The sequence below is a fragment of the Cydia fagiglandana genome, chromosome 4, assembly GCF_963556715.1.
Source record: "Cydia fagiglandana chromosome 4, ilCydFagi1.1, whole genome shotgun sequence".
NCBI lineage: Eukaryota > Metazoa > Arthropoda > Insecta > Lepidoptera > Tortricidae > Cydia > Cydia fagiglandana.
Window position 1 is genome coordinate 15,838,261 of NC_085935.1, and position 27,963 is coordinate 15,866,223.

The 27,963-nt window shown below is 37.9% G+C and overlaps 3 protein-coding genes across 4 annotated transcripts in view; 1 reads left to right on the forward strand and 2 right to left on the reverse strand.

Moving 5' to 3' along the window:
• Positions 1-13,673, reverse strand: part of LOC134663887 (DNA topoisomerase I, mitochondrial) — a 24,372-nt gene extending 10,699 nt beyond the window's left edge. The window contains exons 1-7 of the mRNA XM_063520413.1: positions 13,514-13,673; positions 13,042-13,202; positions 12,448-12,957; positions 11,956-12,049; positions 11,519-11,698; positions 11,106-11,205; positions 10,585-10,738 (exon numbers count right to left, since the gene is read on the reverse strand). Coding sequence (XP_063376483.1) covers positions 10,585-10,738; positions 11,106-11,205; positions 11,519-11,698; positions 11,956-12,049; positions 12,448-12,957; positions 13,042-13,202; positions 13,514-13,555 — 1,241 coding nt within the window. The 5' untranslated portion in view covers positions 13,556-13,673. The remainder of the gene's footprint in view (positions 1-10,584; positions 10,739-11,105; positions 11,206-11,518; positions 11,699-11,955; positions 12,050-12,447; positions 12,958-13,041; positions 13,203-13,513) is intronic.
• Positions 13,674-17,944: 4,271 nt separating this feature from the next.
• Positions 17,945-20,191, reverse strand: LOC134663878 (mRNA cap guanine-N7 methyltransferase). Its single transcript, XM_063520401.1, has 2 exons — positions 18,823-20,191; positions 17,945-18,553 (listed from the first exon to the last, which is right to left on the reverse strand). The coding sequence occupies exons 1-2, from the start codon at positions 19,913-19,915 to the stop codon at positions 18,450-18,452; spliced, it is 1,197 nt and encodes a 398-aa protein (XP_063376471.1). The 5' UTR covers positions 19,916-20,191; the 3' UTR covers positions 17,945-18,449.
• Positions 20,192-24,634: 4,443 nt separating this feature from the next.
• The window catches only part of LOC134663892 (ral guanine nucleotide dissociation stimulator), a 55,252-nt gene continuing 51,923 nt past the window's right edge, over positions 24,635-27,963 (forward strand). For both annotated transcript variants that reach the window (XM_063520427.1, XM_063520429.1), the window contains exon 1: positions 24,635-24,965. In XM_063520427.1, the coding sequence (XP_063376497.1) occupies positions 24,942-24,965 (24 nt within the window). In that variant the 5' untranslated portion in view covers positions 24,635-24,941. The remainder of the gene's footprint in view (positions 24,966-27,963) is intronic.

Consider the following 27,963-nt stretch of genomic DNA (forward strand, 5'->3'; position numbering starts at 1 on the left):
GGTGGATGGTCACCGGTATCTATGTGATGTTCAATGAGGTGGGTTCGTCCTAAGGGTTTGGTTTCTGTTGAAATATTTTTAAATTTTTCAATAATAGTATCTGAAATTAACTGTTGAGTTTCAGAAAGGTTGTCATAATTAGTGATGTGTTGGTCGCAGGTGGAAATAACTAGGGTATCTATATGTTTATCAGAATATGACGTTATGTCAGGTAATATGTGGGGAGCTATATTGAATTTTCTCCAAAAATTTGTGCCTAGAATCAAGGGTTGCTTTATAGTAGGGATAACATGAGCGGTAATAATAGCCACAATATTTTTGTACGAAATTGGTAGTTGAATTGTACCAATAGAGTATATAGGGTAGCCGTCGGCTACAGAGCCTACGACTTTATGGTCGTAATTTATGGTAAAATTGTGGGATAAGAGAATTTTATGGGAATTATTTCCGAAAATAGTTAAAGCACTGCCACTGTCTAAGAGGCCACATAAAGTTAAATTATTTGTTTGGATGTTGACATAAGGTCGTTCATCGTATGGATCTTGAGTGAAAAGTGCTGATGTAGTATTGTATGATGACATAAATAATTTAATGGTATCTAACCATTGGTTCCATTCTGTAGCAGTAGTTTTATTTAAGTTACTTTTCTCCTTTATGCGTTTTTTGGGAAATTTATGGCAAACTGTACATTTTGCAAAAGTGACATTTTGTTTGCCACAGCGGAAGCATACTATATTTTTACTTGTACAAATATCTAAAGAATGATCGTTTGTTCTGCAACGCGGACAGGAGTAACGTAACGTAGAAGGTGGTGTTGTTACAGTATGGACCGGTTTATTAAATGGGAATGGAGGTATGTACGGTTGGGAAGGGGGGGTATGGTTAGAATCTTGTTGAACTTGCACCCAAGTTTATTAAATGTTCTATCCTAAAAAAAATATCACCCTTAGTATATGTCCTACAAGACATGTCCGGCAAAATGCTCGGACGATGGCATATTAGAGACCTTAAACCTCTCCCCAAAATTCTAAAATAAATAATATACTGTTTTTCCTTAATTAGATTCTTATTTGGCTCAAACTTAGCTACTTTTCTCCTAAGCTCCTAACTTGTAAAATATTGCATATAATGTTATACATTTATAATTATATCTCATCCCCATTATACATTTCGGACCCATTACATTTCGTACATACCTACTTAGTACGAATTTATACGTTCATTTATACTATTTAATTTATATAACGTTATATTACGTTCATATAACGTTATTCAAAGCTAACTCTACCAGAGTTAGAACAATACTTATTTATATATTCCTTCCCTTTCCGTAACGTTCATATTTACGTACTTAGGTACATACGTACCGTACAGTACATTTATTAATTCCATTAAGGAATTATCTTATGATATTTTGTAGTAATCCTACATTCCATACGGCATTATTTTGTTGAATAAATTTCAACAATCGTACTCTTTGTAGGTACACATTATTGTAGATATTATATTTAGATTCATTAATATTCAGCGGGTGGTTACTGATTAATAAGCCTTAATACTAATGGAGAGCGATTTAATGAGTACGTCCTCTAATTAAAGGAGTACTCTATTGAAACTTATTTTGGTTAAACAATTAACCAAAATTTTATAAGATGATGTATGAATGACCTTTGGTATGCATGTTTAAATCGCCTCTCTTGTATGATAAACATTGTATATAACATCCCCACCTTCTAAATTTATCACTCATACCCATATTCATTACATTATATTTACATTACGGAAAAATCCTTTGGCCATAAGCCCCAGGATTTTCCCTTCCAGGGCGACCCCGGTAGTGTAACGGTGCGTGTAACGAAGCGTTACACTATCGACCTTCATACTATTTCTGGCACCATACAAATTCTAAATTCCTTTTTGAAATTCAAATCCTATTCCAAATTCCATTCAATGATTTTTATTTTCAGTTCGATCACATACTTTGATCGATAAACATCATTTTATCTAACAGACTGTACTTCCCAAGTTTCTAAACACGACCGTTTAAGTGTGATTTTTATTAGTAAACGTAATAATTCATAAGTGCGTGCAGTTCAGTATAGTGCTCGTTTTGTGGCCCTGCACACCTTCCAGATATATATCTACATCATCACCAAGGCACATATTGTAAGTTATTTGATTTCTAACCTTCTGAATTACGAAAGTGTTTTTATACATACCTATCTGTTAACACGTAACCTGTATTGTTACAGGTGCCTTTTTATATAATTAATAAATACCCATCATCGCCCTGGTTCCCGACTTTGATTACCTTCCATCATCCTGGTGAGGCTCCCATCTGCCCCCTCACAGTTATATACTTATATACACTCCTTTACACTTTGCATTCAAAAGTATCTACAAAGGTCTAAAGTGGTTATTAACTGATGGGATTTGAGGATGTGTGACGCCAGTGCAGCAGTTAAACCTGGAGTTACCATGGTTACCAGTACAATTTAACACTGAGTTAACGGTTTACCTGCTTAACCTCAGGTTAATGAGATAGTGCAAGGCCCAAAGTAGATTTATTGGTATGGCAACTGTATGTTTTTTGACTGAAACTATTTTAAAGAAACTACAGTATTAGCTGGGGTTCTAAGGTCCACCACCTTGCATTTTGGAGACAAAGCAAACCGCTTGGAACAGGTGTTCCTGGGGATGATCTGAGCCGATTAAGCCCGGTTGCCAAGAGGTTCCACCCAGCAGGTGGGCAGGGGAGGGGGGGCAAAAGTGGCTCCGGCGCGCCTCACTCTAAGCTATATATCTGCATACATCTAGCAACTATATCAAGTTTGGTGTCTTTTTCGTGTAATTCGAGGATGAAAAATTCATTTCTGTGACTAAATTTTCACTCTTCCATACAAAAAAATCGAGAAATTAAAAATTCCAAAAAAATCTTTTCGCTTTTTTTTTCGAAAATCCTCTACAAAATTAAAACTATGAGGATTTGCTCTAGAAAAAAAATACCTGTGAATAGCCCAGTTATCCTACTATATAGAATAGTAAACTTGTTAAACATTTTTTTTTCATAACTCTGATAAAAAAAATTTTTTGTGTCGCGCGGCGTACCTGCATTGTAAGAGCGGTATGCAGCGTTTAGGATTTTTAAGTATGTTTCGATGGTTTCTGATAAGTTGTTATTCTTCTGGTTGTAGAAAATTACTTCCGGACGTGATATATATACAAATATAAATTAAATGTATAAATATAGATGTTGGGAAAACTTTCGCCAATAGAGTTATTATAAATGTGATAAAATTAACAAAGCAGATGTTTGATTAAAATGCGGGTTAAAATACGAGTAAGATATATATTGTTCGCAATTGCCACTATATGCCCATGGGTCCGTGCATTTTAGTTTTTTCTTAACGCAGTTGCACCTCCCTGCGCATTTTGTTTTGCAGCGGCAACGAATAAGCTCTAAACAAGCAGCAGCCGCCGCAGGTAGGCTTGTACATATGGGCTCCCAATAACCATTTTGTTTGGACCAGCTCCAGTCAGCAGGACATGGAAGCTGTTGCTGAGGGGCTATAATCTGTCCCCAAACATAGCCTCCTTGGTAAACTGCACGGAGAATATGTTTACGTAGGTAGCGCATCTTCCATTGGAGGCAGATTCTCTAACTGAAGATTATTTTTTGTAAAAAGTACTTTTCGGCACTCTTTTACACTTGTACTTGTACCTGATCCGAACACTGTAACACAATGCATAGTATCAAAATAATGTCTAAGGACCAATTCACATATCGTAATTCAAATCTGTTCAGATTTAATATTGTAAGACTCTTACTTGTCATACAAGACAATAACATTTTTTTCCAAAATTGGCTGCTCAATGTTGTTTTGTTTACCGTATTTAAATCCCTCCGGAACATTACAAGGACCACTAAAACCAGGATTGTCAGATCCCTCATATTTCCCACTTTTCTGTATGCTGTATGTCTCACATGGACACTAAGGGCATCCGAAAAACAGAAAGTGAATGCACTAGAGATGTGGTGCTGGAGACGAATGCTGGGCATATCATGGACTGAGCATCAATTATTGAGGAGCTTGGCATTAAAGAGCGGTTGCTTTCTACGGGCAAAACTCGGTACTCAACTTCTTTCGACACGTGTCTCGTCGAGACGGAAACTCTACAGAACGTCTAGTTGTGCAAGAAAGAGTAGGAGGTGACAGGGCTAGGGGAAGATCTCTAATGAGATGTACTGACCAAACCAAATCAGTGTGTCGGTCACAGTAAGCGAATGCTTACGGAAAGCAGCTCTACGGGAGGAATGGCGACGTGTCGTTAAATGAGTCGCTCAAAAGTTTTCATAATGGCCACGACCACTCTATCAAGAGTGTAACGAAGAAGAAGGCCCTCCGTTACAGCAGGATATGCGCTTTAAGCTTGAAATACGCTTTTTTTCCCTTTCCACACACAAAAGAAACTGTGTTGTAACCTGAAAAGGCGTGGAAGAATGGCAAGACTACTATCCTTTCTGGTCCTGTAAAATAAATCATATATCTATGAGTTACAAATAAAATCATATATTTAAAGAAAGTTTGCAGCACGTGACCATTAGCCCAGTTGACCTGTCTCTTATTGCGGTGACATATTTATTTATTTTATTTACAATTAATGGAAGAACTACAAACGTTAGCTTAAGAAAATGCAATAGCATGGCACGAGAGGAACAGGTGATTCTTTCCTGTGCCAATCCTCCATTAATTGTAAATAAAATAAATATGTCACCGCAGTATACGAGACAGCTCACCAGGGCAATTGGTCAAGTGCTGCAAACTTTCTTTAAATATATGATTTTATTTGTAACGCATAGATATATAATTTATTTTACAGGACCAGAAAGGTCAGAAGTCTTGTTATTATTCCACACCTTTTCAGGTTGCGACACTGTTTCTTTTTTGTATGGACAGGGAAAAAAGCGTATTTCAAGCTTGGAGCGCATATCCTGCCGTAACGGAGGGGTTTAAATACGGCAAACAAGGCAATATTGAGCAGGCATTGCCAATATTGATAAAAATTGTTATTGTCTTGTATGGCAAGTAAGAGTCTTACAATAGTAAGTATGGACAGATTTGAATTACGAGGTGTGAATTGGCCCCTAGACGTTATTTTAACAAAATGCATAGTATTTTGTTACTGATTTTACGAGTACATCAGGTACAAGTACGAGTGCAAAAGAGTGCCGAAAAGTACTTTTTACAAAAAATAATCTTCAGTTAGAGAATCTGCCTCCAATGGAAGATGCCCTACCCACGTAAACATATTTTTCCGTGCAGTTTACCAAGGAGGCTATGTTTGGGGACAGATTATAGCCCCTCAGCAACAGCTTCCATGTCCTGCTGACTGGAGCTGGTCCAAACAAAATGGTTATTGGGAGCCCATATGTACAAGCCTACCTGCGGCGGCTGCTGCTTGTTTAAAGCTTATTCGTTGCCGCTGCAAAACAAAATGGGCAGGGAGGTGCAACTGCGTTAAGAAAAAACTAAAATGCGCGGACCCATGGGCATGTAGTGGCAATTGCGAACAATATACATCTTACTCGTATTTTAACCCGCATTTTAATCAAACATCTGCTTTGTTAATTTTATCACATTTATAATAACTCTATTGGCGAAAGTTTTCCCAACATCTATATTTATACGTTTAATTTATATTTGTATATATATCACGTCCAGAAGTAATTTTCTACAACCAGAAGAATAACAACTTATCAGAAACCATCGAAACATACTTAAAAATCCTAAACGCTGCATACCGCTCTTACAATGCAGGTACGCCGCGCGACACAAAACATTTTTTTTATCAGAGTTATGAAAAAAAAATGTTTAACAAGTTTACTATTCTATATAGTAGGATAACTGGGCTATTCACAGGTATTTTTTTTCTAGAGCAAATCCTCATAGTTTTAATTTTGTAGAAGATTTTCGAAAAAAGAAGTGAAAAGATTTTTTTGGAATTTTTAATTTCTCGATTTTTTTGTATGGAAGAGTGAAAATTTAGTCACAGAAATGAATTCTTCATCCTCGAATTACACGAAAAAGACACCAAACTTGATATAGTTGCTAGATGTATGCAGATATATAGCTTAGAGTGAGGCGCGCCGGAGCCACTTTTGCCCCCCCTCCCCTGCCCACCTGCTGGGTGGAACCTCTTGGCAACCGGGCTTAATCGGCTCAGATCACCCCCAGAAACACCTGTTCCAAGCGGTTTGCTTTGTCTCCAAAATGCAAGGTCCCCTTAGAAAACAGGACCTTAGAACTTCTGCTATATTAAACCCGCTTATAACGATTCTGAGGGGACCTAGCAAAAAAAGCGTCTTAAACGGGAAATCGTATTAAACGTGAGTAGTATTATTTCATGTACAAACACCGCAGCGGTGATAATGGGCGTATGATATCTAAGAGTAGGTAAGTATAAGTTCACACGCGGTTAAATAATCTATTAGGAACACTAACCATAGGCTCAACTAAAATGTCGTGGAGTAGCTATTTAACTGCAAATAAAAATCTGAGAGCGGTAGCTTGTACTCCGTGATCCGTAACCCTCAAGCAGATGGCATAGCATTCTCACCCCGATAAGGGCCCGACAAAAGATATTAGACAAAACAAAAAACCTAAGGTAGGTAGTAGGGCTTGCAATATCGGATGGTCTCCAATTCCGGAACTGATTTTCGATATTAGATTCGAATTCCGGAACTGGTTCCGGAATTAGGGGTTATCGTATTTTACTTAATTTTTTTTGTAAAATCCAACAAAAAATGTGAAATTCTGATACTTTACGTTTATTAAAGTTATAATAATCATAATAATTGGGATCGATCTATCATCACTGACAGGACTATTGTAGCCAATAAGCCTGACATCGTGATAATAGATCGATCGCAACGTCGGGCCGTGCTCGTTGACATCACCATCCCCCATGATGAGAATCTCGTGAAAGCCGAGAAGGACAAGTCCAGTAAGTACCTAGACTTGGCTCACGAGATAACCGCTATGTGGGATGTTGATTCGACGATCATTGTCCCGATAGTCGTTTCAGTGAACGGTCTAATAGCGAAGAGTCTCGACCGACATCTTGAGAGACTCTCGCTAGGTGGTTGGATCAAGGGTCAGATGCAGAAGGCGGTGATCTTGGACACGGCGCGGATAGTCCGCCGGTTCCTCTCTCTGCGGCCCTGACCACCGGCAGCTTGGGCCCTGCCCCGCTGCTGGCGGCACCCTAGGTTAGGTTTTTTATAATGTGTTTATACTTATTTTTTGTTGTTTTTTATGTGTTTTTGTATTTTACTTTTATATTCATGTTATAAATGACCTAGCCTAAGAAGAAAAATAAATAAATGAAGAAGAAATAATAATCATTTATTTATTTCTTGAATGCGGTAGGTACAATAAAGATGTAAAATACAATTTCTGAACAGCACATCCTGCCTGAATAGGCATAGAAATATTGAATATTACCTAAAACTATGACTAGATTCTTATGACCTACCATGCAGCATGCAAAAATAATACAGTCACGATATTTAAATACTACATTATACTATAAAATATGCGGCATATAGTCTAAATATTCTTTCAATGAGTAAAAAGCATTTTGTGCCAAAAAGTCCAACAAATATTTCTTAAATAAAGGCATAGCTTATTATACAATTTGGGTGCCATGCCATAAACACTTTTTGCACGCAAGGCTGTTTTTGATTGCTGATATGAAATTTTGTGTCCCTGTCGCGCACTATTATAAGAAGGGAATTGATTAATATTTAATTTGACATACATAGCAATTTCAAAAATATATAAACATGGCACAGTTAATATTTTCAAATTAATAAAATATGGTTTGCATGAGTCAGGTATCTTTAGTCCACAAGCAGAACGCAGACACTTCTTTTGAGCCATAAACACCAATTCTCGTTCAGTTGAGTTACCCCAGAACATGATACCATAACGCAATCTAGCTGTTACATATGCGTGATAGGCAGTAAGTACCTCAGTCTGACTTACAACTTTATTTAAATTATACAATGCATATGAAAAACTATTTAACTTCTTACATACAGTGTCAATCTGGGTTTTCCACGTCAGTTTATTATCCAAATTTAATCCTAAAAATTTCGTATTATCAGTTTCCTCAATTATATTATTATTATATGTCACAGTTATATTATTAATCATGTTATTCGTTCTTTGGTAAAAATTCATAATTTTAGTTTTTTCTAAATTTATATGTAGATTGTTGCAATTTAACCAATTTATTATTAATTCCAATGTATTATTTTATTTATATTGACTTCACATGTCTGTGGATCTTCACCAGTCAATATAACCGTGCTGTCGTCGGCAAAGAGAACCATTGGGTAGTCAACAGCCTGTGGCAGATCGTTTATGTAGATGAGGAATAATAATGGACCCAATACGCTTCCCTGCGGAACACCACGACTAATTTCTCTGTATTTTGATGAAAGAGTAACTTCGCATCTCGTTTTTAAACTTAAGTAATCTATTTGTACTACTTGTCTCCTATCAGATAAGTATGACCTTAGCAAGTCATGGACATTGCCGCGTATTCCATAGCTATATAACTTTTGCATTAAAATATTGTGGTCAACTAAGTCAAATGCCTTGGTTAAATCCATGTATAGAGCGCAAACAGGTTGTCTTTTATCCATATTTGTCACTATTACTTGTAATAAATCATAAATAGCCATATTTATTGACTTGTTTTTGCGGAATCCCTTCTGTTCTTGCGCAAATAGGTTATTAGATTCAAAATACAAGCTAATTCGATTGCAAATCACTTTTTCAATAATTTTAGAAAAAATAGGAAGAAGTGCAATTGGCCTGTAGTTGTCCATATTTTCTTTTTCCCCTTTTTTAAAGAGAGGTCGCACAATTGCGATTTTCAACTTTTCAGGAAAGATGCCCTGTTCTATACACAAATTTATAATATAACTGATAGGGTATGCCAATATATGTGCAACTCTTTTTATGACTTTGGTGCATATTCCATCATAACCAGTACTGTTACTATTTTTTAACGAATATATTATGTTTAAAACTTCTTGCGGACTTGTTGGTTGCATGAATAAGGACCGAAATGAATTAAATGTCAATGTACTATGTTGATGTAAATTATTATTTGTCAGAGCATTATTGTAATTATTAGAATTAGATATAAATTTCACTTGATTTACAAAATGATCATTAAATTCCTCCGCGACTAATTGAGGGTCCGTTATCAACTTGTCATTATGTTTTATACAGGATATATTCTCCTTAGGGCTAACGGTTTTAGTACTATTGATAATATTCCAAGTCGCTTTAGATTTGTTGAAAACAGTTAATATTGTTTAAGATATTTAATTTGAAGTACTACAGATAATTTCATCTCTTTTTTACCACCTTATTAAAATGGTTACTTTTATTCAATTCTATGATACGCGGTATTTATTCGGGGAAAATTTAGTTGCTAGCAAACCATTCAATGGATAATTTTATAAAATAGTTAAATATAACAGCTCTATAATCAGCCTACTCTTCGTAACATAGTACGTAGTGGTGTTGTTTAAGAAGTTGAAGGTCGAAATTTGGCTTTTTCCTTCCTATAGTTCGTTTTTTTAGCATTAGAAAGAACTCCACAGAAGCAAGCGTGCAGTTTTTATCAGGCTCTTTAATTGTTAATAATTATTAAATTATGTAATGTAGCATGGTCAATACATATAATTTACTTCAAATTGTTACCGCTAAAAGTGCCGGATTTGGTTCCACAAGCTTATTTCTGCGAAGTTCTTTCTAATGTTAAAAAAAACTGACTGTAGATCCTAATTATGATTCAGAATATCATATATTATATGCTTCTACAGGATCCGAAATCCTTGATAGAGAAAACCTTCTATCTAAATCGAAGATTCGCTCATGTAGGATTGAGACTATTCTGACTATTCTAAGCAAGTAAATCACTTTGCTTTTTTTTATGAGCCCATATTGTCCCACTGCTTTATCAAACCGAAAAGTAAAATATACCCATACTATAGGCCACTGAATGACTAAGAGGCACTTATTAACAACAAAAAACATCAGTATAGTGTAGTTTCTTAACAATTTTCAATAATAAACGTATTAAAACCTGAAAAAAGTACTTAAATCCAATTCCGGAATTTTCGATATTCAGTTGTATCAATTCCGGAATTGTAATATCGGAAAATTTGTCCGAGATTCCGGAATTCCGGAATGCAAGCCCTAGTAGGTAGTAACACATTAAAAAATATTGGCTAACGGTGTATTGCATAACAATACGACCGTACGACGGTTACCTATTTCAATAACACAAACGTCCAGATGGTGCGTAACAGGAATTTTAGATGGCGTAATAAGCGGGACGCGAGTCGTATTAACCGTGAAAAAATGTATGAAAACAGGCTTAAAGTTGCAGGGACCGGCGTAATATGCGGGAAATCGTATTAAACGTGATCGTATTACGCGGGTTCTACTGTATTAGGTATTATTTTGTCAAATGCAGTTTTTAACGATATTTACTCACCATTTCCAGACCTCCCCTTCCTCTTCTTGTTTCTTCTTCCGCTTCGTGGGGCTGGTGCTCTCTTCAGGCTCAGCTTTAACTTTAACTGGCTTTGACTTTGCTTTCTTTTTAGGTTTTGGTTCATCTTCTGACATCTCCTCATCGTAACCAGATTCTATTTAAGAAAAAAGGACAAAACTAATAAATATAAATTCGTCATAATGAATACATAATTAGTGACTTCACAGAGAATAGTAAGTCATTGTTCATATAGTTGATTTACATTGTCAGTATTGAATTTGATTAAACTATGACCAATTGCAAAGTCAATAGAAAGATAATCAGGAATATAAGGGCGCCGGCTGGCTGGCCCGGGTGCACGGAGCGGGCGCACGCACGCGAGTGCCATTATATGTAAAATCCGTCACTCGCGTCCGCGCCAATTAATAGCGTTGCTCATACAATATTTAGTTAATCCGCTCCGTCTAGCGGGTGCCCTAAAAGGAAGACTAATCAGAATAATAATAAGGTACAAAACATACCTTTTTTAACTTTTTTCTTCTTAGTTTTTTTCCTAATGGTCAATGGAGTGTCATCATCACTCTCACTGGGGGCCCGACGCTTAGGTGCTATGCGCGCTGACTGTGTAAAAATAATTGATTTATCAGTAATCAAGTATTTAGAAAGTAATCTAACATACAGCAGATCTAGAACAACTAGCGTCTTTTACGCTAATCAAGCAGATTTTGAGTTTGGAACCCTTAGTTACACAAACAGATTCAAAATAGATGGTAGAATATTTATTAAAATTTATAGGGTCTCAGAGGGTTATGGTACCTGGTGGTTGCTATGTCATGGATTTTTAAGACCACAGATAGAAGCTCTCTTCCATGTTAAGTACTTTACCGACAACTAGAAATAAGCCTATGTACTATATGAAAAGGCATTAACTTACCAGTGGAGTGTCTTCCTCACTCTCCTCCTCAGGAGGTAGCTCGGACAGAGGCTCATCTTTAAACTGCGACAGGGAATAGTCACAAGATGAGGCAGTTGTGTTGTTGACAGCACTGGCATCATACCCATCATCACTTTCCTGCTCTTCTTTAACTTCACTTTTTAATTCTGGTTCATCCAACTAGCACAAAACATAAAAATATAATTTTAAGAATATCTGTTTAAGTATAAATAACAAGATCGAGTAAAATAAGCTGTAATTAAATAGCACAGGGGTTGCATGCGGCTCTTTGGACCTGCAATTGCCACTCTACAAGAAACCCAAATTAATATCACTTTATAGGACTTGGTTATTTGACATTCCTAAAACTCAAGATTTGTACAGTAAAAGTATGCCGACCCCTGAACTAGCAACAAACAACTAGTAACATGTTATACCTGCATTGGCTCAATCTTCAACGGATCTTCAGCCTCGGGTTCAGCCTTAATTTTTTCATGTTTCTCACTGCTACTCTTTTTCTCTTTGCTAGAACTAGGGAGAAAATGCACAGTTAACACATGTAACATAGATTACAGCAACAAAATGAGGTAATTACCATAGTGACAATTATGATGTAATAATTCATACCTAGATTCTATTTCTTCTAACCATTTTAACACATATAAATTTGGCATATTATTGTTCATAACTAAAAATGATGATTGTAAAATCTGGAAATTGAACTGTTTGACATTTGACATAAGCTGTCATATGATGCCATAGGTAATATATAACCCTGGCACTGCATGTGCTATCAAAATCGTTGCAGACTTCCCTTAGTCTAACAGTATGATTTATGAATTAAATTTTGAACCTGGCAAATAAGTTGTATCAACTACATTTTTAATTATTTTTCATACACAAATATGTAAAAATAAGATGAAACTCACCTATGCTTGTCTTTATCTTTACTACTGCGATGTTTGTCCTTGTCGCTGCGGTGCTTGTCCTTGTCACTTCTGTGTCGGTCCTTTTCACGCTCACGATCTTTGTCCCTTGATTTGTGTTCCTTATCTTTATCTTTTGATGAAGAGGAGCTCTTGTGCTCCCGGTCCTTGTCTTTAGATGAGGATGACGATTTCTTTTCACCATTGCTGCTGCTACTCTTGTGCTTATCTTTATCCCGGTCGCTCCGGTCCTTGTCACTCCTGTCTTTATCCCTATGTTTGTCCTTATCACTGCGGTGTTTGTCCTTGTCACTGCGCTCCCTGTCCTTGTCTTTACGATCTTTGTCACTGCGTTCTTTATCCTTTTCACTGCGATCTTTATGCTCTTTTTCACTGCGATCTTTGTGCTCTTTATCACTGCGATCTTTATCACTTCGGTCTTTGTCTTTGCTTGAGGACTTATGGGAGCTGCTGTGACTCTTACTGCTGGAGTGCTTCTCTTTATCTTTGTCTCTATAAATTAAAAAAGCCATGACAATGATTTTTCCCACGTAGGTATAGTAGAACAGCGTGTTGCGAACTTTCTAGAAAACTAACCTGCTCGAACTGCTGCTGTGCTTGGAGCTCTTGTGGTCGCGGTCCTTGTCGCGATGCTTGTCCTTGCTCGATGACTTGTGGCTGCTTTTGTGCTTCTCGGAACTACTATAACCGTTGTGGATACCGTTCACGTGTTCAGTTTTATTACCATTTACTTTTCCCTGCGAATAAAATAAGCGAATTTCTTGACGTATATACTAAAAAGCACTTAAAAAGACGAATAATAAATTCTCATGTATGAAATTAAAACAAGAGTTCTCACTAATGATAAGAATAATACATTTTTTCAGTAAATTTTATAAACCGACGCTTCGCTCTTCAGGGACTTAGTCGTTGACGCCATATTGGGACTTAGAAAATTTTGCTTCACGGGTCGTGTCCACCAGTAAATAAGATAATCTACAGCATAACAGGCAACAATAACTTAACAATATGATCTAGATTAATAATTGGAAATGATTTGCATACTTACTGACTCACAATCATTGTCGCTAACAGGGTTTTCGACACTCATTTTGCCTACGTATACTCAACGTTGGCCCGAATAATGAGAGAGATTACATGAGAAGTGTGGCCGAGCCAACAGACAGCGCAAATTCTAAGTGTAGTGAAATGACGAATACGCATGCGCCCCAGCCGGTCACTGAAGCAAGCGAGTACAACTTCAGGTGAATGACTTATTTTGATTATATTTTATACTGGCAACATTTTTAGTAAAGTTGACAGAATGTTTTGTTTCTTTCTAGGTAAAACACTTTTGGTGCCAAGTGCTCCAGTTCCAATTCAAAATGAACACATCTAGCGTGTTTTTGGCAGTGAATGTGTTAATACCTTGTAAAGTAGCTATTATTATCAAGCAAGGGCCCAACGTTTTCTGTTCTCTTTCACGACGCAGCAACTAGTATCATTTCTCTCTCCTCGCTCTTTTAAAATGCCGTTTGTCAAAAAAGGACAACCATACTGTTGACAAGGTGGACTTCAAATCAAGTGTTGCCTTTCTTGATGCGCCCAGGCTGTGTATGTGTGCGTAAAAGCGTATATGTGTGCTCTTTTAGGGATGTGAAAAGTCGATTTTAATCATGTTATATATCGATAAACGCTACACAGCGGAACGAAATAGCGATTAATTGAAGCTTCAATATCTTCGTTAAACATAAACATAATTGAAATGGTAATGGATAATGAATATATTATAATATAATAATATAATTCAATTATTGCGGAACACCTATTTTAGGAGGTATTTATGTATTTTAATTAAATATCTGAACTTTCCCTTGGTTCCCTGCTGGGGGTGACTATAAAATTGTGATCTGATAACCACAATAAAGAATTAAAAGCGTTTTTGGTCATTTTAGGTATCGTTAAGCCTTTGAAGTAAAATTAAAATTGCAAGAAATGTCGATAGTTTATCGATATGACTTTATCGACATGGCTACAGCAACGTGGGCCTCATTGTTAATCGTACACTAAACAAAAGTGGCAACAGTGACAGCTCGCTGAGACACCGTCTTTATTATATTATAAGTCTATGTTATCAAGGGCCCAACGTTTTCTGTTCTCTTTCACGGCGCAGCAACTAGTATAATTTCTCTCTCCTCGCTCTTTTAAAAATGCCGTTTGTCAAAAAAGGACAACCATACTGTTGACAAGGTGGACTTCAAATCAAGTGTTGCCTTTCCTGATGCGCCCAGGCTGTGTATGTGTGCGTAAAAGCGTATATGTGTGCTCTTTTAGGGATGTGAAAAGTCGATTTTAATCATGTCATATATCGATAAACGCTACACAGCGGAACGAAATAGCGATTAATTGAAGCTTCAATATCTTCGTTAAACATAAACATAATTGAAATTCTAATGGAGAATTCAATTATTGCGGAACACCTATTTTAGGGGGTATTTATGTATTTTAATTAAATATCTTAACTTTCCCCTGGTTCCCTGCTGGGGCGTGACTATAAAATTGTGATCTGATAACCATAATAAAGAATAAAAGCGTTTTTGGTCATTTTAGGTATCGTTAAGCCTTTGAAGTAAAATTAAAATTGCAAGAAATGTCGATAGTTTATCGATATGACTTTATCGACATGGCTACAGCAACGTGGGCCTCATTGTTAATCGTACACTAAACAAAAGTGGCAACAGTGACAGCTCGCTGAGACACCGTCTCTATATATTATAAGTCTATGCTTTCTGTTCTCTTTGACGGCGCAGCAACTAGTATAATTTCGCTCTCCTCGCTATTTTAAAAATGCCATTTATCAAAAAAGGACAACCATACTGTTGACAAGGTGAACTTCAAATCAAGTGTTGCCTTTTTTGATGCATCCAGGCTGTGTATGTGTGCGTAAAAACGTGTATGTGTGCTCTTTTAGGGATTTGAAAAGTCGATTTTAATCATGTTATATATCGATAAACCCTACACAGCGGAACGAAATAGCTATTAATTGAAGCTTCAATATCTTCGTTAAACATATACATAATTGAAGTGCTAATGAATAATAAATATATTAGAATATAATAAAATATTTCAATTATTGCGGAACACATATCTTAGTAGGTATTTAATATGTATTTTAATTATATTCTGAACTTTCCCTTGGTTCCCTGCTGGGGCGTGACGATAAAATTGTGATCTGATAACCACAATAAAGAATAAAAACGTTTTTGTTCATTTTAGATATCGTCAAACCTTTGAAGTAAAATTAAAATTGTAAGAAATGTCGATAGTTTATCGATATTACTTTATCGACATGGCTACAGCAAGGTGGTGTTAAATTGTTAATCGTACACTAAACAGAAGTGGCAACAGTGACAGCTCGCTGAGAGACCGTCTCTATATATTATAAGTCTATCGGGGGGCACGGCAGTGCCCCCGCCAAGTCAAGCGCGAAGCAAACACTGCCGTACCATCCTTTACTGGAACCATTTCGCCGCATTTTCAGGCCCCTATTAAAGAACCTCTGGATAAGACCAGAACGCAGAAATTTTGGTCATCCAGTAAGCTATAATCACATACTTAAAATCCAAAATTTCAAGTCTGTAGGTCATTTAGTTCCGAAGTTAAGCGAAAGCAAAGTTTCGCATTTATGAAACTCACTCATGATCATCAGAATAGAACTAGTACTTCCCATAAACTCAGAGAGCTGAAATTTGGTACAGAGTTAGGGTTTAATGGCCACATAAAGGGAAAACCTAAAAATATTGCAATATCAGTCACGTTTTAAAGATATAAGAACTGCATAAGTAAGTTTGTAATCCCATATAAATACATGATATTACAAAGTTACTGTTGCAGTTTCTACAAATAGTAGGTAAAGTAAAGGTACACTACGATGTACGATGTGAGTATGAATGAAGATATGTTTAGTTATGATATGTGTATACATAGTATGGGTATGAGTACCCGAAAAGAAGGACTGCCTACAAAAAGAGATGAGATCCCATCAAAAACATTACATGTAAAAAGGTGCAAGTCTCGCAACGCTTTTACTACAAAAAAGTTTTGAGATGTAATATGAAACCAAGTCGGTTATTTTAATCAGTGCCAGGGGGTTTCTACAAAAAGAAGTGAAATCCCACCAAAAACATTCTGTAAAAAACTAGCCAAGTCTCGATGGAGCTGCTTGTTTATCTCTAAAAAGTAATGAAATCTAGACAAAGTCGTGCCAAGTCTAAGGTTCCTTACTGCGATTTCTTTATTATTATAGTTAATGTTGTGTGACTTGGCCGTTGAAGGGTACACAAGGGTACAAAACCAGGTGCTCCATGACACCATCTTCCCACCTACCATCTTGTTCGCCTACGTAAGACGTAGCGTTACGTAGGCGAACAACGCGCGAACGCGGCGCGGCGCGGCGCGGCGAAATCAATCCTTTGATGCCCATAGAAGTGTCCTACGTAAGCGATCTCGTTGCGAACGCGGTGCGGCGCGATTTGCACGCGAATGTCAGGCGGCGCGGCGCGGCGCGGCGCGGCGCGGCGGCGGCCGCTTTCGCCGCGCCGCGTTCGCGCGTTGTTCGCCTACGTAAGACGTAGCGTTACGTAGGCGAACAACGCGCGAACGCGGCGCGGCGCGGCGCGGCGAAAGCGGCCGCCGCCGCGCCGCGCCGCCTGACATTCGCGTGCAAATCGCGCCGCACCGCGTTCGCAACGAGATCGCTTACGTAGGACACTTCTATGGGCATCAAAGGATTGATTTCGCCGCGCCGCGCCGCGCCGCGTTCGCGCGTTGTTCGCCTACGTAAGACGTAGCGTAAATGAAATGGCCTAGCGATGGGCGAGTCGAGTTATCTGATTCAAATAATCCGAATCAACCTACAGATGAGTTGATTCGAATCAAGACTATTGGCAATCCGAATCAACTAGGCCACTAAACTGACTGGTAACTTGGTATCCGATCCGCATGAATCGCCAATTCGCCAACTCTCCGAGCCGAGTCAACGCTACGCTAAGGCCATTCAAAAATAAACCTTAATTCGATAGCCCGAAGGTTCTTTTTACAACAACTGCCGCTTGATTCGCTGTCTCAATCCGAGTTGACTGGTACTATGACCATTCAAAAATAAACCTTAATTCCGTAGCCCGAAGGTTCTTTTTACAACAACTGCCGCTTGATTCGCCATCCCGAGTCGAGTTCACTGCTAGTATAGCCATTGAAAAATAAACCTTAATTCGGTGCCCTGAAGGTTCTGTTTACAACAACTGCCGCTTGACTCGTTTGCGGCTCCGCGGCCCGTGACCTTGTCGCGAACCACGCAAACCGTCGAGTCGAGTCAGTTCGAATTTCAACTCGGATCAGTGGCCGAATCGATTCGAATGATTCGAATTGAAAAAAAGTGGACTCGTCACATCGCTAAAATGGCCGCGCCACGGTTTCGTGGAATAAATTTAAACATAAGGTATTTAGGGTATCAATTCATATAATTGTAGAACTGGTCACATAAAATAAAAAAAACAACCAAGTATGCCCAGTTATGTTCAGATCAATGATGCATTTGAAAAAATTTGTTTTGATACATTACATATTATCATTTTTTATATCATACCTAAGCAAACGATATTATAATAGCTTTATATTTACCAATTTCTGCCTTCTGATATACTTATTGGAGTATTTATAAAAATACTGATACCTAGTAGAGAAGCTTACTGTTACAATAAAAAATATCATAAGTGTTCTCAGTTCTCATGTCAGGCACTGATGATTTTAATAGCACCATATACCTGATATAACCATGCATTGAATGCTCAATAATCAATATCTAGTTAATTCATATTTTGCTTAAATACGATATTTAAAATGTCAGATTAGGTAGGCATTTTCAAGAAATTAAATAAGTAGGATAAGATGACAAATCATTACAAATCAATCATTCATTACGAATTAGGTCAATGCATCACCTTTTGTCATTTACTTTTTGATTGATCTGCTGAACTTTTGCTATACACTGGTTTTCCATTGGTGTCCCAAGTACTCTTCAGTTTTTTGAATGCAAACGCCATGTAGATAGCTGTAACAAACAAAAAATATATAAGTTATCCGGGTATAAATATATCTTCAACAACCCATTGTTTATTTGATTTATATTTATCTTAATGATAATCCTTTATTAACACTATTTCCATATAATTTTTTTTTATGTTTGATATCTTATTAAATAAATCTCAATTTTATTGCAATGTAAAAAAAAAATCTAAAATCAAATATTTTACTAGTTTGCTAAGACATCAAACAGGTATACATAGCTAATGAGTTATCAGACCGGTAGCCATAACTTACTTGCAGCTTCCCATTCCCTCTGGCTCATAGTCCCAATCCTATCTCTCTCAGACTTCTTCTCCATTTGTTCCCAATGTTCTTTAGCATGATTATAATCAGTCTCTTCTCCGATAAGCTCCTTGCCAGGTGGTGCAGGATAACTTTCAAAACACATGATTCTGTTCAACAGTGTTTTGTATTTTTCACAGTGGTCTTTATAAAAATCTGCAAACCCAGCACTGTAAACAAGTTCTAAGCCATGCTCTGCGGCAAGTTTAACAAACAATTGAAAATTGACCAGAAACTCAGGACAGTCTACTACTCCTTCCAAATGAAAATCATATTTGGCTCCGAATAATGGATAGCCTTCCTTCGGGTCAAACAGCAGTTTAATGTTGTAGATTTTGTTTCCAAAAGCTCCATCAGGTGATTTCTGTGCTCGTGACACTATTTCATAAGCATTAGGAATAGTTCCAAAAAAATACCCATCTGGTTTCAAGCACTCAGATATGTTGGTCAACATTCTACGAGCTTGTGCTAAACTCTCAAAACTATAATGTAGTCCAAATTGACAACTGACAATATCAAAATTGATTGATGGGTCATGGTACTTGTCCCTCAAAGTATCTTTGGTGCAGTCTGCAGCAATGAACTCCGCGGCAAAGAGCCGCCCGCAGCGGCGCCGCAGGTCTTCATAGCGCGTCTGGCATTGTTGCACTGAAACCTCAGCAATGTCTGCAAACACTGCACGTTCTACTCTAGCTTTCTGCCATTTACTTAAATCACCACCTTTTCCACAGCAAATGTCGAGAACTCTTAACGGTCTTCCATAATCTTTTTCCCTTATTTTATCAGTATATTCTTGTATAAGAACACTTTTCACCCAATTGTTAAAATTTCTCAAGTAAAATATAGGAGAGTTAAACCTTTCCTTCAGTCCCTTCTCTTCGAGGTGATTGTAATGTGCCGCCACGACGGAAGCATGCTCCTCGCCTTGAGTAATAGAAACCGGTGGCGCTGTTCCATTGTTTTCAGAGTTATCACCATCACCGGCATGATCTATCAAATCATTTCTAGCTGTATGTTCAGCACCATCATCCACTGTACTGGTCATATCAATATACTAAATATATCTCATGAGACACTTAAGATATAATGTTAATTGAGATTTTATTCAAGGTTTTGTAGAAAATCTAGCTTAACCTAAATTTATCTAAACTCTGGCGCGGGCGGCTTTTGTGTTTAGTACAACTGCCACGTAAAATTCAAGATTCGTGGAGTAAACACCGACCGAAGTGTGCCACCTAATGCGGATAGCGGACACACGAAATTAATAAAACACGAATAAATAGGCAAATTTTATCAATCAAGATTGACAATTGACTAAAAACCGCTATGACACGAAACACAAAGATGCGAATGAACGAATGAAATTGAACGAATAGAAAGAATGAGAGTGGAATGGAACTTTATATTAAAAAATGATTAAAAAAGTTTACGTCTGGCCATTCCGTTGACACGGACGCGCCAATCTTTGAACGAAGTCACATTTATGTTGTATTTATGAGCGCGGCGCGCTCATTCTTTCTTCCGTGTATTTATGTATGCATTTATTTAGTTAGCATTAGAAACAAAGAATATAATACTCACATTAGAAAGAACTTGCAAGAAGGTAAGCGATCTTGACATGTCTTTTAATTGAAAAACGCTTTTAAAAACCAAAAACTATTACTTATGAAAGTAGAAGAATATAAATGATCATATTAGATTCATAATTGTTACATATTTGCAGTAACTTATTTTTAAAATGTGTTTTTCAATTAAAAGACACATCAAGATTGTTTACCTTTTTTCTAATGCTAAAAAAAACGAGGTATATGTATTTTTGATCCTGTGGTTGCGTTTAGGCAAAACCGCCGGGATTTCCGGATTCCTTGACAATAAATTCCAAGACTTCGGGATTTGGGATCCCTCGACTCCGGGTAATGGGTATGCGATTTTTCGTTATTGTTATAGAATGCAGAACACAGAGATTTCGGAACTCCAGAATTCCGAGACACCAAGTCTCTGGAACTCAAGGTTACGGGGTTTTAAAATCCTGGGTCTCACGGGAGATCCAGGAGTTTAGGAACCCGGGATTTAACAATAGAATTCCGGGGGCATAGGACTCTGGGATTACGTGATACTGAAATTATGGGAATGCCCACGGAAGAAAGAATGAGCGCGCCGGGAATGCCGGACACTCGGAAACTGAGACTCGTACTGTGAGGCCGTAATTCAGGGACTTCAGACTCTGGGAAACCGGGACTGCAGAATATTGCACAGAAAATGCGGGAGTCTCGGATTCCGTAACACCGTAATTCCAGGCCACCGGGAGGTTGATAGCCTATTTTAAATTCGATACCACTTCCTTATTTAAAAGGGGATTATCTCTAAGTTTAAAAACAAAACCGGTCAAGCGCGAGTCGGCCTCGCAAACGAAGGGTTCCGTACCATTACGCAAAAAACGGCAATAAAATTACGTTTGTTGTATGTGAGCCCCACTTAATTTTTATTTTATTAACCGACTTCCACATCTCAAAGAAGGAGGTTATCAATTCGGTTGTACGAGGGCTGCTACTTATGTATCCGGAAACACAAAAAATAAGAAATATCTATAGTTATAAATGGTTTTATTGCCTTTGTATTTGTCCACCAAGATGAATGATGCACTTTTGCAAATGTTGAAACGACTTTTCATAGCACTTTTTCCATTCTGATCTTGGTATACAAGACGTGCATTTTGTAGGCAAGAACTCTTTCTTTCGCGAGTTTTTCTTTTTTTTTTAACCTAATGTTCATGTTATATCTTACAAATGCTCGTCATATTATTGCCATGAGATGCCTCTATCTTGCGATATGTACTATAACCATCTTGCATTATGAGCTCGTTCACAGTATCTATATTTTGTGGGATGACAGCCGATTTTGAGTGTTTTTTTTTTTAAATTCGTCCTACTGTAAATACCGTAATATACTAGGACCACAATTTATTCACTAAAACATTGACCTTCGATGGAACTTACTCCCCAAAAGTCGAAAAAAGTCGATCCATGCACTATTTTTGAGTTTATCCATTCCGAACATCGTAAAAAAAACATCTACACGAAAATTTTCACAATTAAATCCGTTGACGGGGCAACAAAGAATTTTTAAAAATAATGCTACAATGTAAAACCAATTGATAGACATGTGAAACAAACTGTATTTTGCTTCCAAAGAGTTCCATTTTTATATGTTATATATATATTTTTAATATAGTTCCAGTAAGTGGCCCATTCCGGATACATAAGTAGCAGCCTATGTATGTTTTTTTTTATTTTTTTTATTGTTTTTTATGTTTGTTACTCCATATCTCCGTCATTACTAGACCGATTTTGAAAATTATTTTTTTGATTGAATGTATATGCATACAGATTGGTCCCGTTTTTATCAAAACCCAGTTCTGATGATGGGGTCCATGAGGAATCGAGGGAACTCCTCAAATCTTAAAGGCATACATATAGTGATTTTTGGGTTTTTATCAACAAATCAAGCATATACATCCAAAAAAGTGACATTTGATGAAGTGGAACTGCTGATGATGATCAGAACGGAACTCTTCAACGACGCATAGTTCACGGTTGGCGATTTGTCCTCTTCGTTACATTTGTTAAGCAAGTTAAGTTTTTAAGCCACATTTTTGTCAAGCTCGAGTTCTGATGATGGGATCCATGAGGAATCAAGGGAACTCCTCAAATCTTAAAGGCATGCGTATAGAGATTTTTGCATTTACATCAGAAAATCAAGCATTTTCATTAAAAACTGTTGCATTTGATGAAGTGGAACTGCTGATGATGATCAGAACAGAACTCTTCAACGACGCATAGTTCACGTTTGTCGATTTTTCCTTTTCGTTATGTTTGTTAAACAAGTTAAGTTTTTAAGCCACATTTTTGTCAAGCTCGAGTTCTGATGATGGGATCCATAAGGAATCGAGGGAACTCCTCAAATATTAATGGCATACGTGTAGATTTTTTTGTATTTTCATCATAAAAACAAGCATTTACATTAAAAACTGTCGCATTTGATGAAGTGGAACTGCTGATGATGACCAGAACAGAACTCTTCAACGACGCTTGGTACACGTTTGGTGATTACGAATTTCGGTTTTGACTTGGACTGGGACCCGGACTCGGGCTCACACCCGGATCCGGTTCGGACCCGGACTCAGACCCGGACTCGGACCCGGACTCGGACCCGGACCTTGACCCGGAAAACCACTATGATACCTTAACTAAATAAATCACTAAATAAAGTATGATGATGCCAATCTTACTAGCCCTTCCCGCTTAAACCCCCGTACACCGCACCGCATGCGCCATTAAGTGGGTTAGGTTAGGTTTGAAGTGCGATCCTCACAGAACCGAACTGCTATCTGAGAAGTGGGTTAGGTTAGGCTAGAACTACGACCCTTATGGCTCCTCTACACGATGGGCCAACGCCGGCCACTCCAAGGGACGCATTTATGCGTTAGAGGGAGCAAGTGATATTGCTGTCTCATTCTACCGCATGGCTGCGACCCTTGGAGTGGCTGGCGTTGGCCCATCCTGTAGAGGAGCCATTACAGAAGCGAAATGCTAGTAGAAAAGTGGGTGGTTTTACCTCCTTTTCTACGTAGTGTACCATCTACAATAATCTTTCACCGGCCCCCATGGAAGTCGGTTTTTTTTTCTTAAAAATTATTTTGACCCAAAGGGGAAAAACGGGAACCTATTACTAAGACTCCGCTGTCCGTTCGTCTGTCTGTCACCATGCACTCGTAAACCGTGCACACTAGAGTCACTAGACGGTTGAAATTTTCACAGATGATGTATTACTGTTGCCGTAATAACAATAAATACAAAAAATTTGACTACCCTGTTTAGGATCCCGTTTTTACCCTTTGACCCTAAAAAATAGCGTCAAGTACCTGACACTTTTATGGAATGCCCCTAAAGTATTTGTGTGTTTACCTGTCACAAATATTGATTTCTAAGTTAGTGGTATGGTTAAAATAAATATGCTATAATATAAAATGTTATAACAGATCGCTCATGTAGTCATGTATTGGTAATAAACGTAATTAAATAATAATGAATGCAAATAGCAATATTTGCAATGAGCTGTGTAACATGATTCCTCTGCTGTAGGTATACCTATGCACGAACTAATATGTATTACTGTTAATTTTATTTAGGGTTATTCTTATTTTAACTACCCACCTACTAACTCTAATACTTAAATAAGGTTAGAACTCTAATACTTCTTAATTTCAACTGAAATTAACTGCTATATTAATTACCAAACTCAACAGCTTTGCTTGTCTTATTTCAAAGGGCCACATACATACCTACTTAGCTAATTAATACCATGTATAATAATATAACTTCTTAAATACCATGATTACGACTAGTAAGTACTATTTAATTCTATGTAATGTTAAGAAGTGGTATACCTATTGAATAGTACTTATTGAATAATCAACATCTCAAATGTACCCGCTCATCGTTTACCGCTTCGAGCTCCTTATTAAGTTATAAGAACAATCAGTATTGTTATCAATTGTCCCATTGATATCTATTCATTGCATTCAAGAGGAGCTGATGGAGTGGAGTCAGTGGAGCAAGCGGAGGCAGCGCGGCGGCGGCGCCGGCGCGGGCAAGGTGCGAGAGGGCAGGTCTGCCGGGGTCGCGGCGCGCGGCGGGGGCTCGTGCCGTTACGTGGAGCGTGCGCCCGCGCTGCCACGACGCCCCGCTTCACTCAGTTGCTTCGTGCGCGAAAGTCGTTACATGCGTCACTATCGCATTCCCTTCACACGCGACGATCGAAACTAAGCATCAAAATTAAAATCAGTGTGTACTGTTAATTCGATGTTTAGTGTAGTGCTCGGGAGTCCGCGAACATAACCTTGTGTTCTGCGAGAAAGCGTGTGACGTCAGTACCGATCATATGTTGGACGCGGATGCAGTGATGGAATGTGGTGTGTTGTTGTGACGTGCGATGGTGCAGTGTGGTCCCTTACCTGGACAGTAGCCGTGGCGTAGCCGCGGGTGTTCCACGGGAACCATGCGGAGAAAAAGATGAACCAGGATGACGAGAGCTTGGTAATATCACTTTCATATTCACTGTTTTGTTTTGTTATTGTCTATGTACGATATGGGTTTACTTTCCCTGCTTGATTATGTAAAATCGGAACAGGATATAAGCACACAGATTACGAGAGCACCGGTGGAGATCGACTAGCGCCTATTAATGCAGTAAGCAGTGAACAGTATTGACTATTTTTAATGATGACTTTATCATTGATTTTACTGTGCGAATTAGCTAGACGCTGAAGGCCATTCCACGTCCAAACGTTTACTTTATTATTTTATGCATCTTAGGTAACGCAAGTCTTCATAACATGACGGATATGAGGTTCATATTTGTAACTATCTTACTATAAGCACAAGCAGATAAGTTGGTAACATATGGAAGGCGGAAAATTGGTATATGATGCTATTGAAAGTTTCCAGCTTTAAGCTGCTTCACGGCATTATAATCTCGTGACTTAAATAATAGCTATGGGTGTTAAAATTGAATTAACATTGCAATATTTATGATACTAAAATTAAGATTGAGTCAACACGTCTCCGGAGCACTGACCATAATTTTATGAGGTAGTGTGGGCAGCTCGTTCAAAAAATCCGTGAGTCATTTATCTAAAACACCTCATATCAGCGCGTGTATCGTCGTCGTTGCAAAATCGGTACTTACATCATATTTAGTAATTACAAATATGTTTTCGGCATTTTCGCCCAAAGATATTTCTGCTACCTTATTACTCCTAGTTGGTAAATAGTAGCAACGTGCAGCTATCGCTGGTTATATCAGAGTGTCGAAAGTGTCCGTGGGAGCGGGTGTTGCCTCACTAGCAGCAACACCAGGCGCTCCAGTTTCTGTCATTGTTGTTCGCTTCAGATTAGTTTCTTTCAACATTTCCCTCATACTCGATCACACACTCCTTACATATACTAGTCTACTGTAGAACGTAATCGCAATTCTAGGTGTCTTGTTATAAAAATCAAGGAAATTCATAAATATTTAATCTTCTGTATACTGGATATGATTGGATATTAAAATACGATTTGATCCAAAAAAAAAACAAATTTATGAGCGTTGTGAGGGTTTCAAGACACGAGGGTCAAACAAACTTTTTTTGAACTCCGACGCGAGGAAAATACTAACTGTAGGTACCTATATGTATAAAACATTACGATACGAATTTAAATTAAGGTTTATAATATGTATCATTCAAAAGCATGTCTTAAGTTCATTCTATCAGCTAGCATGAGCAAACATCTAAAAGTTTGCATCAGATTACTTTGCCACACATGTCGATAAAATGCAATCGTCACTTTTTGAAGTAGGTACAAACACAGCCTTTACGAACTGGTGTGGTCAAAACTATTAAAGGGTTACTTTGATTCATACATTTTTAATGAACCATCTTACCTCTGTCCTAGAAAAATAGAACTCGTAAAGAACGCGCATTATAAAATGCAATGTTTGTAAATAATTATTGATTGAGTGCGTTCATGCCATTCAAATCCGTTGGTATTTATTAAATGCGGGTTTCTGTTAATTATTCTCTAGCAAATGATTGAAATATTCTGCTGATATTGCACTATTGCACCGGCATCGTTTTGTTACATGAAGTGTCTTCTGACGTAAATTATAGGAAATATGGACATGGGCAGTATTTCAACCTTCTAAACTGAAACAAAAATGGGTTCTTCAGCTTACAAAATAATATGTGAACCGCATTTATATTACCTGTGTCCTAGAAATATTTACCTTAGCAAAAGGGTCGGTGCCTCTCATGGTACGCTACGGGAGTCAGCTTAGAACTTTGGCCCCGTATGGACTAGGTATCTAAACCTGGCGTCTTCGAACGAGGAGGATCGACCCCAAATAACTAGCACTAGTATCTATTTAAACCACAAAATCACCAGATCTGCTGTACGATCCGATGAAGCGATCTGCTGTGTGTAGATTGTTCACACTAAATAAATAGGTAATTATTATGAGCTCGCATGCTTTGACTATTATACACAGCGGCGAATATTTTTGTAGAAAGTGTAAGTGAAACCACCGGACCTTCGGGCGCTTTCGGATTCAGTTCCGTCTAAAAGCACAATTTATAAATGGAATCTTGTTTTGCAACATTCGAATAGCGAAATAACAAATATTTATTATGTACCTACGTAATGAAGTAATACATAGTTATTCGATGGTGGAAATTATATTGTTTATAAACTATATTGGATACAATTTCGAATAGGCAAGTAGTAATAAAAAAAAATTACCGTCCTTAGGGTAGGTACCTAAGTTTCGTTTTGCCCCATCTCTCGATAGCGCCGTGATGCGGTCAGAAAGCGACCAACATATGTTTTTAGGGTTCCGTACCCAAAGGGTAAAACGGGACCCTATTACTAAGACTTCGCTGTCCGTCCGTCCGTCTGTCTGTCACCAGGCTATATCTCACGAACCGTGATAGCTAGACAGTTGAAATTTTCACAGATGATGTATTTCTGTTGCCGCTATAACAACAAATAGTAAAAACAGAATAAAATTAAGATTTAAATGGGGCTCCCATACAACAAACGTGATTTTTGACCAAAGTTAAGCAACGTCGGGAGTGGTCAGTACTTGGATGGGTGACCGTTTTTTTTTGTTTTTTTTTTGCATTATGGTACGGAACCCTTCGTGCGCGAGTCCGACTCGCACTTGCCCGGTTTTTTGGTTTAATCACTTCGTCGAACGTTTAATCGGGTTATTCCCAGCTATTGCCACATTTACGACCAAGTTGTTAGATCTGCCAACCAACTAGTTGTTAGTCGGACTAAGCTAACTCTGCATGGCGGTTGCAAAAATTTACACGACACGCCCTACACGAAGACTCTACATAGAGTCTTTCTAAACTAATCTTGCCCCGACTTGAAGGGAAAGCAAAGTGAGGGATTGTGTCCATACTTAAAGCGCGTTGAAATGTTTCAGTAGACCCGGCACAAGTGCGAGGGCAAGCACTCGCGCTACCTTTGTACGTACCACCACAGAATA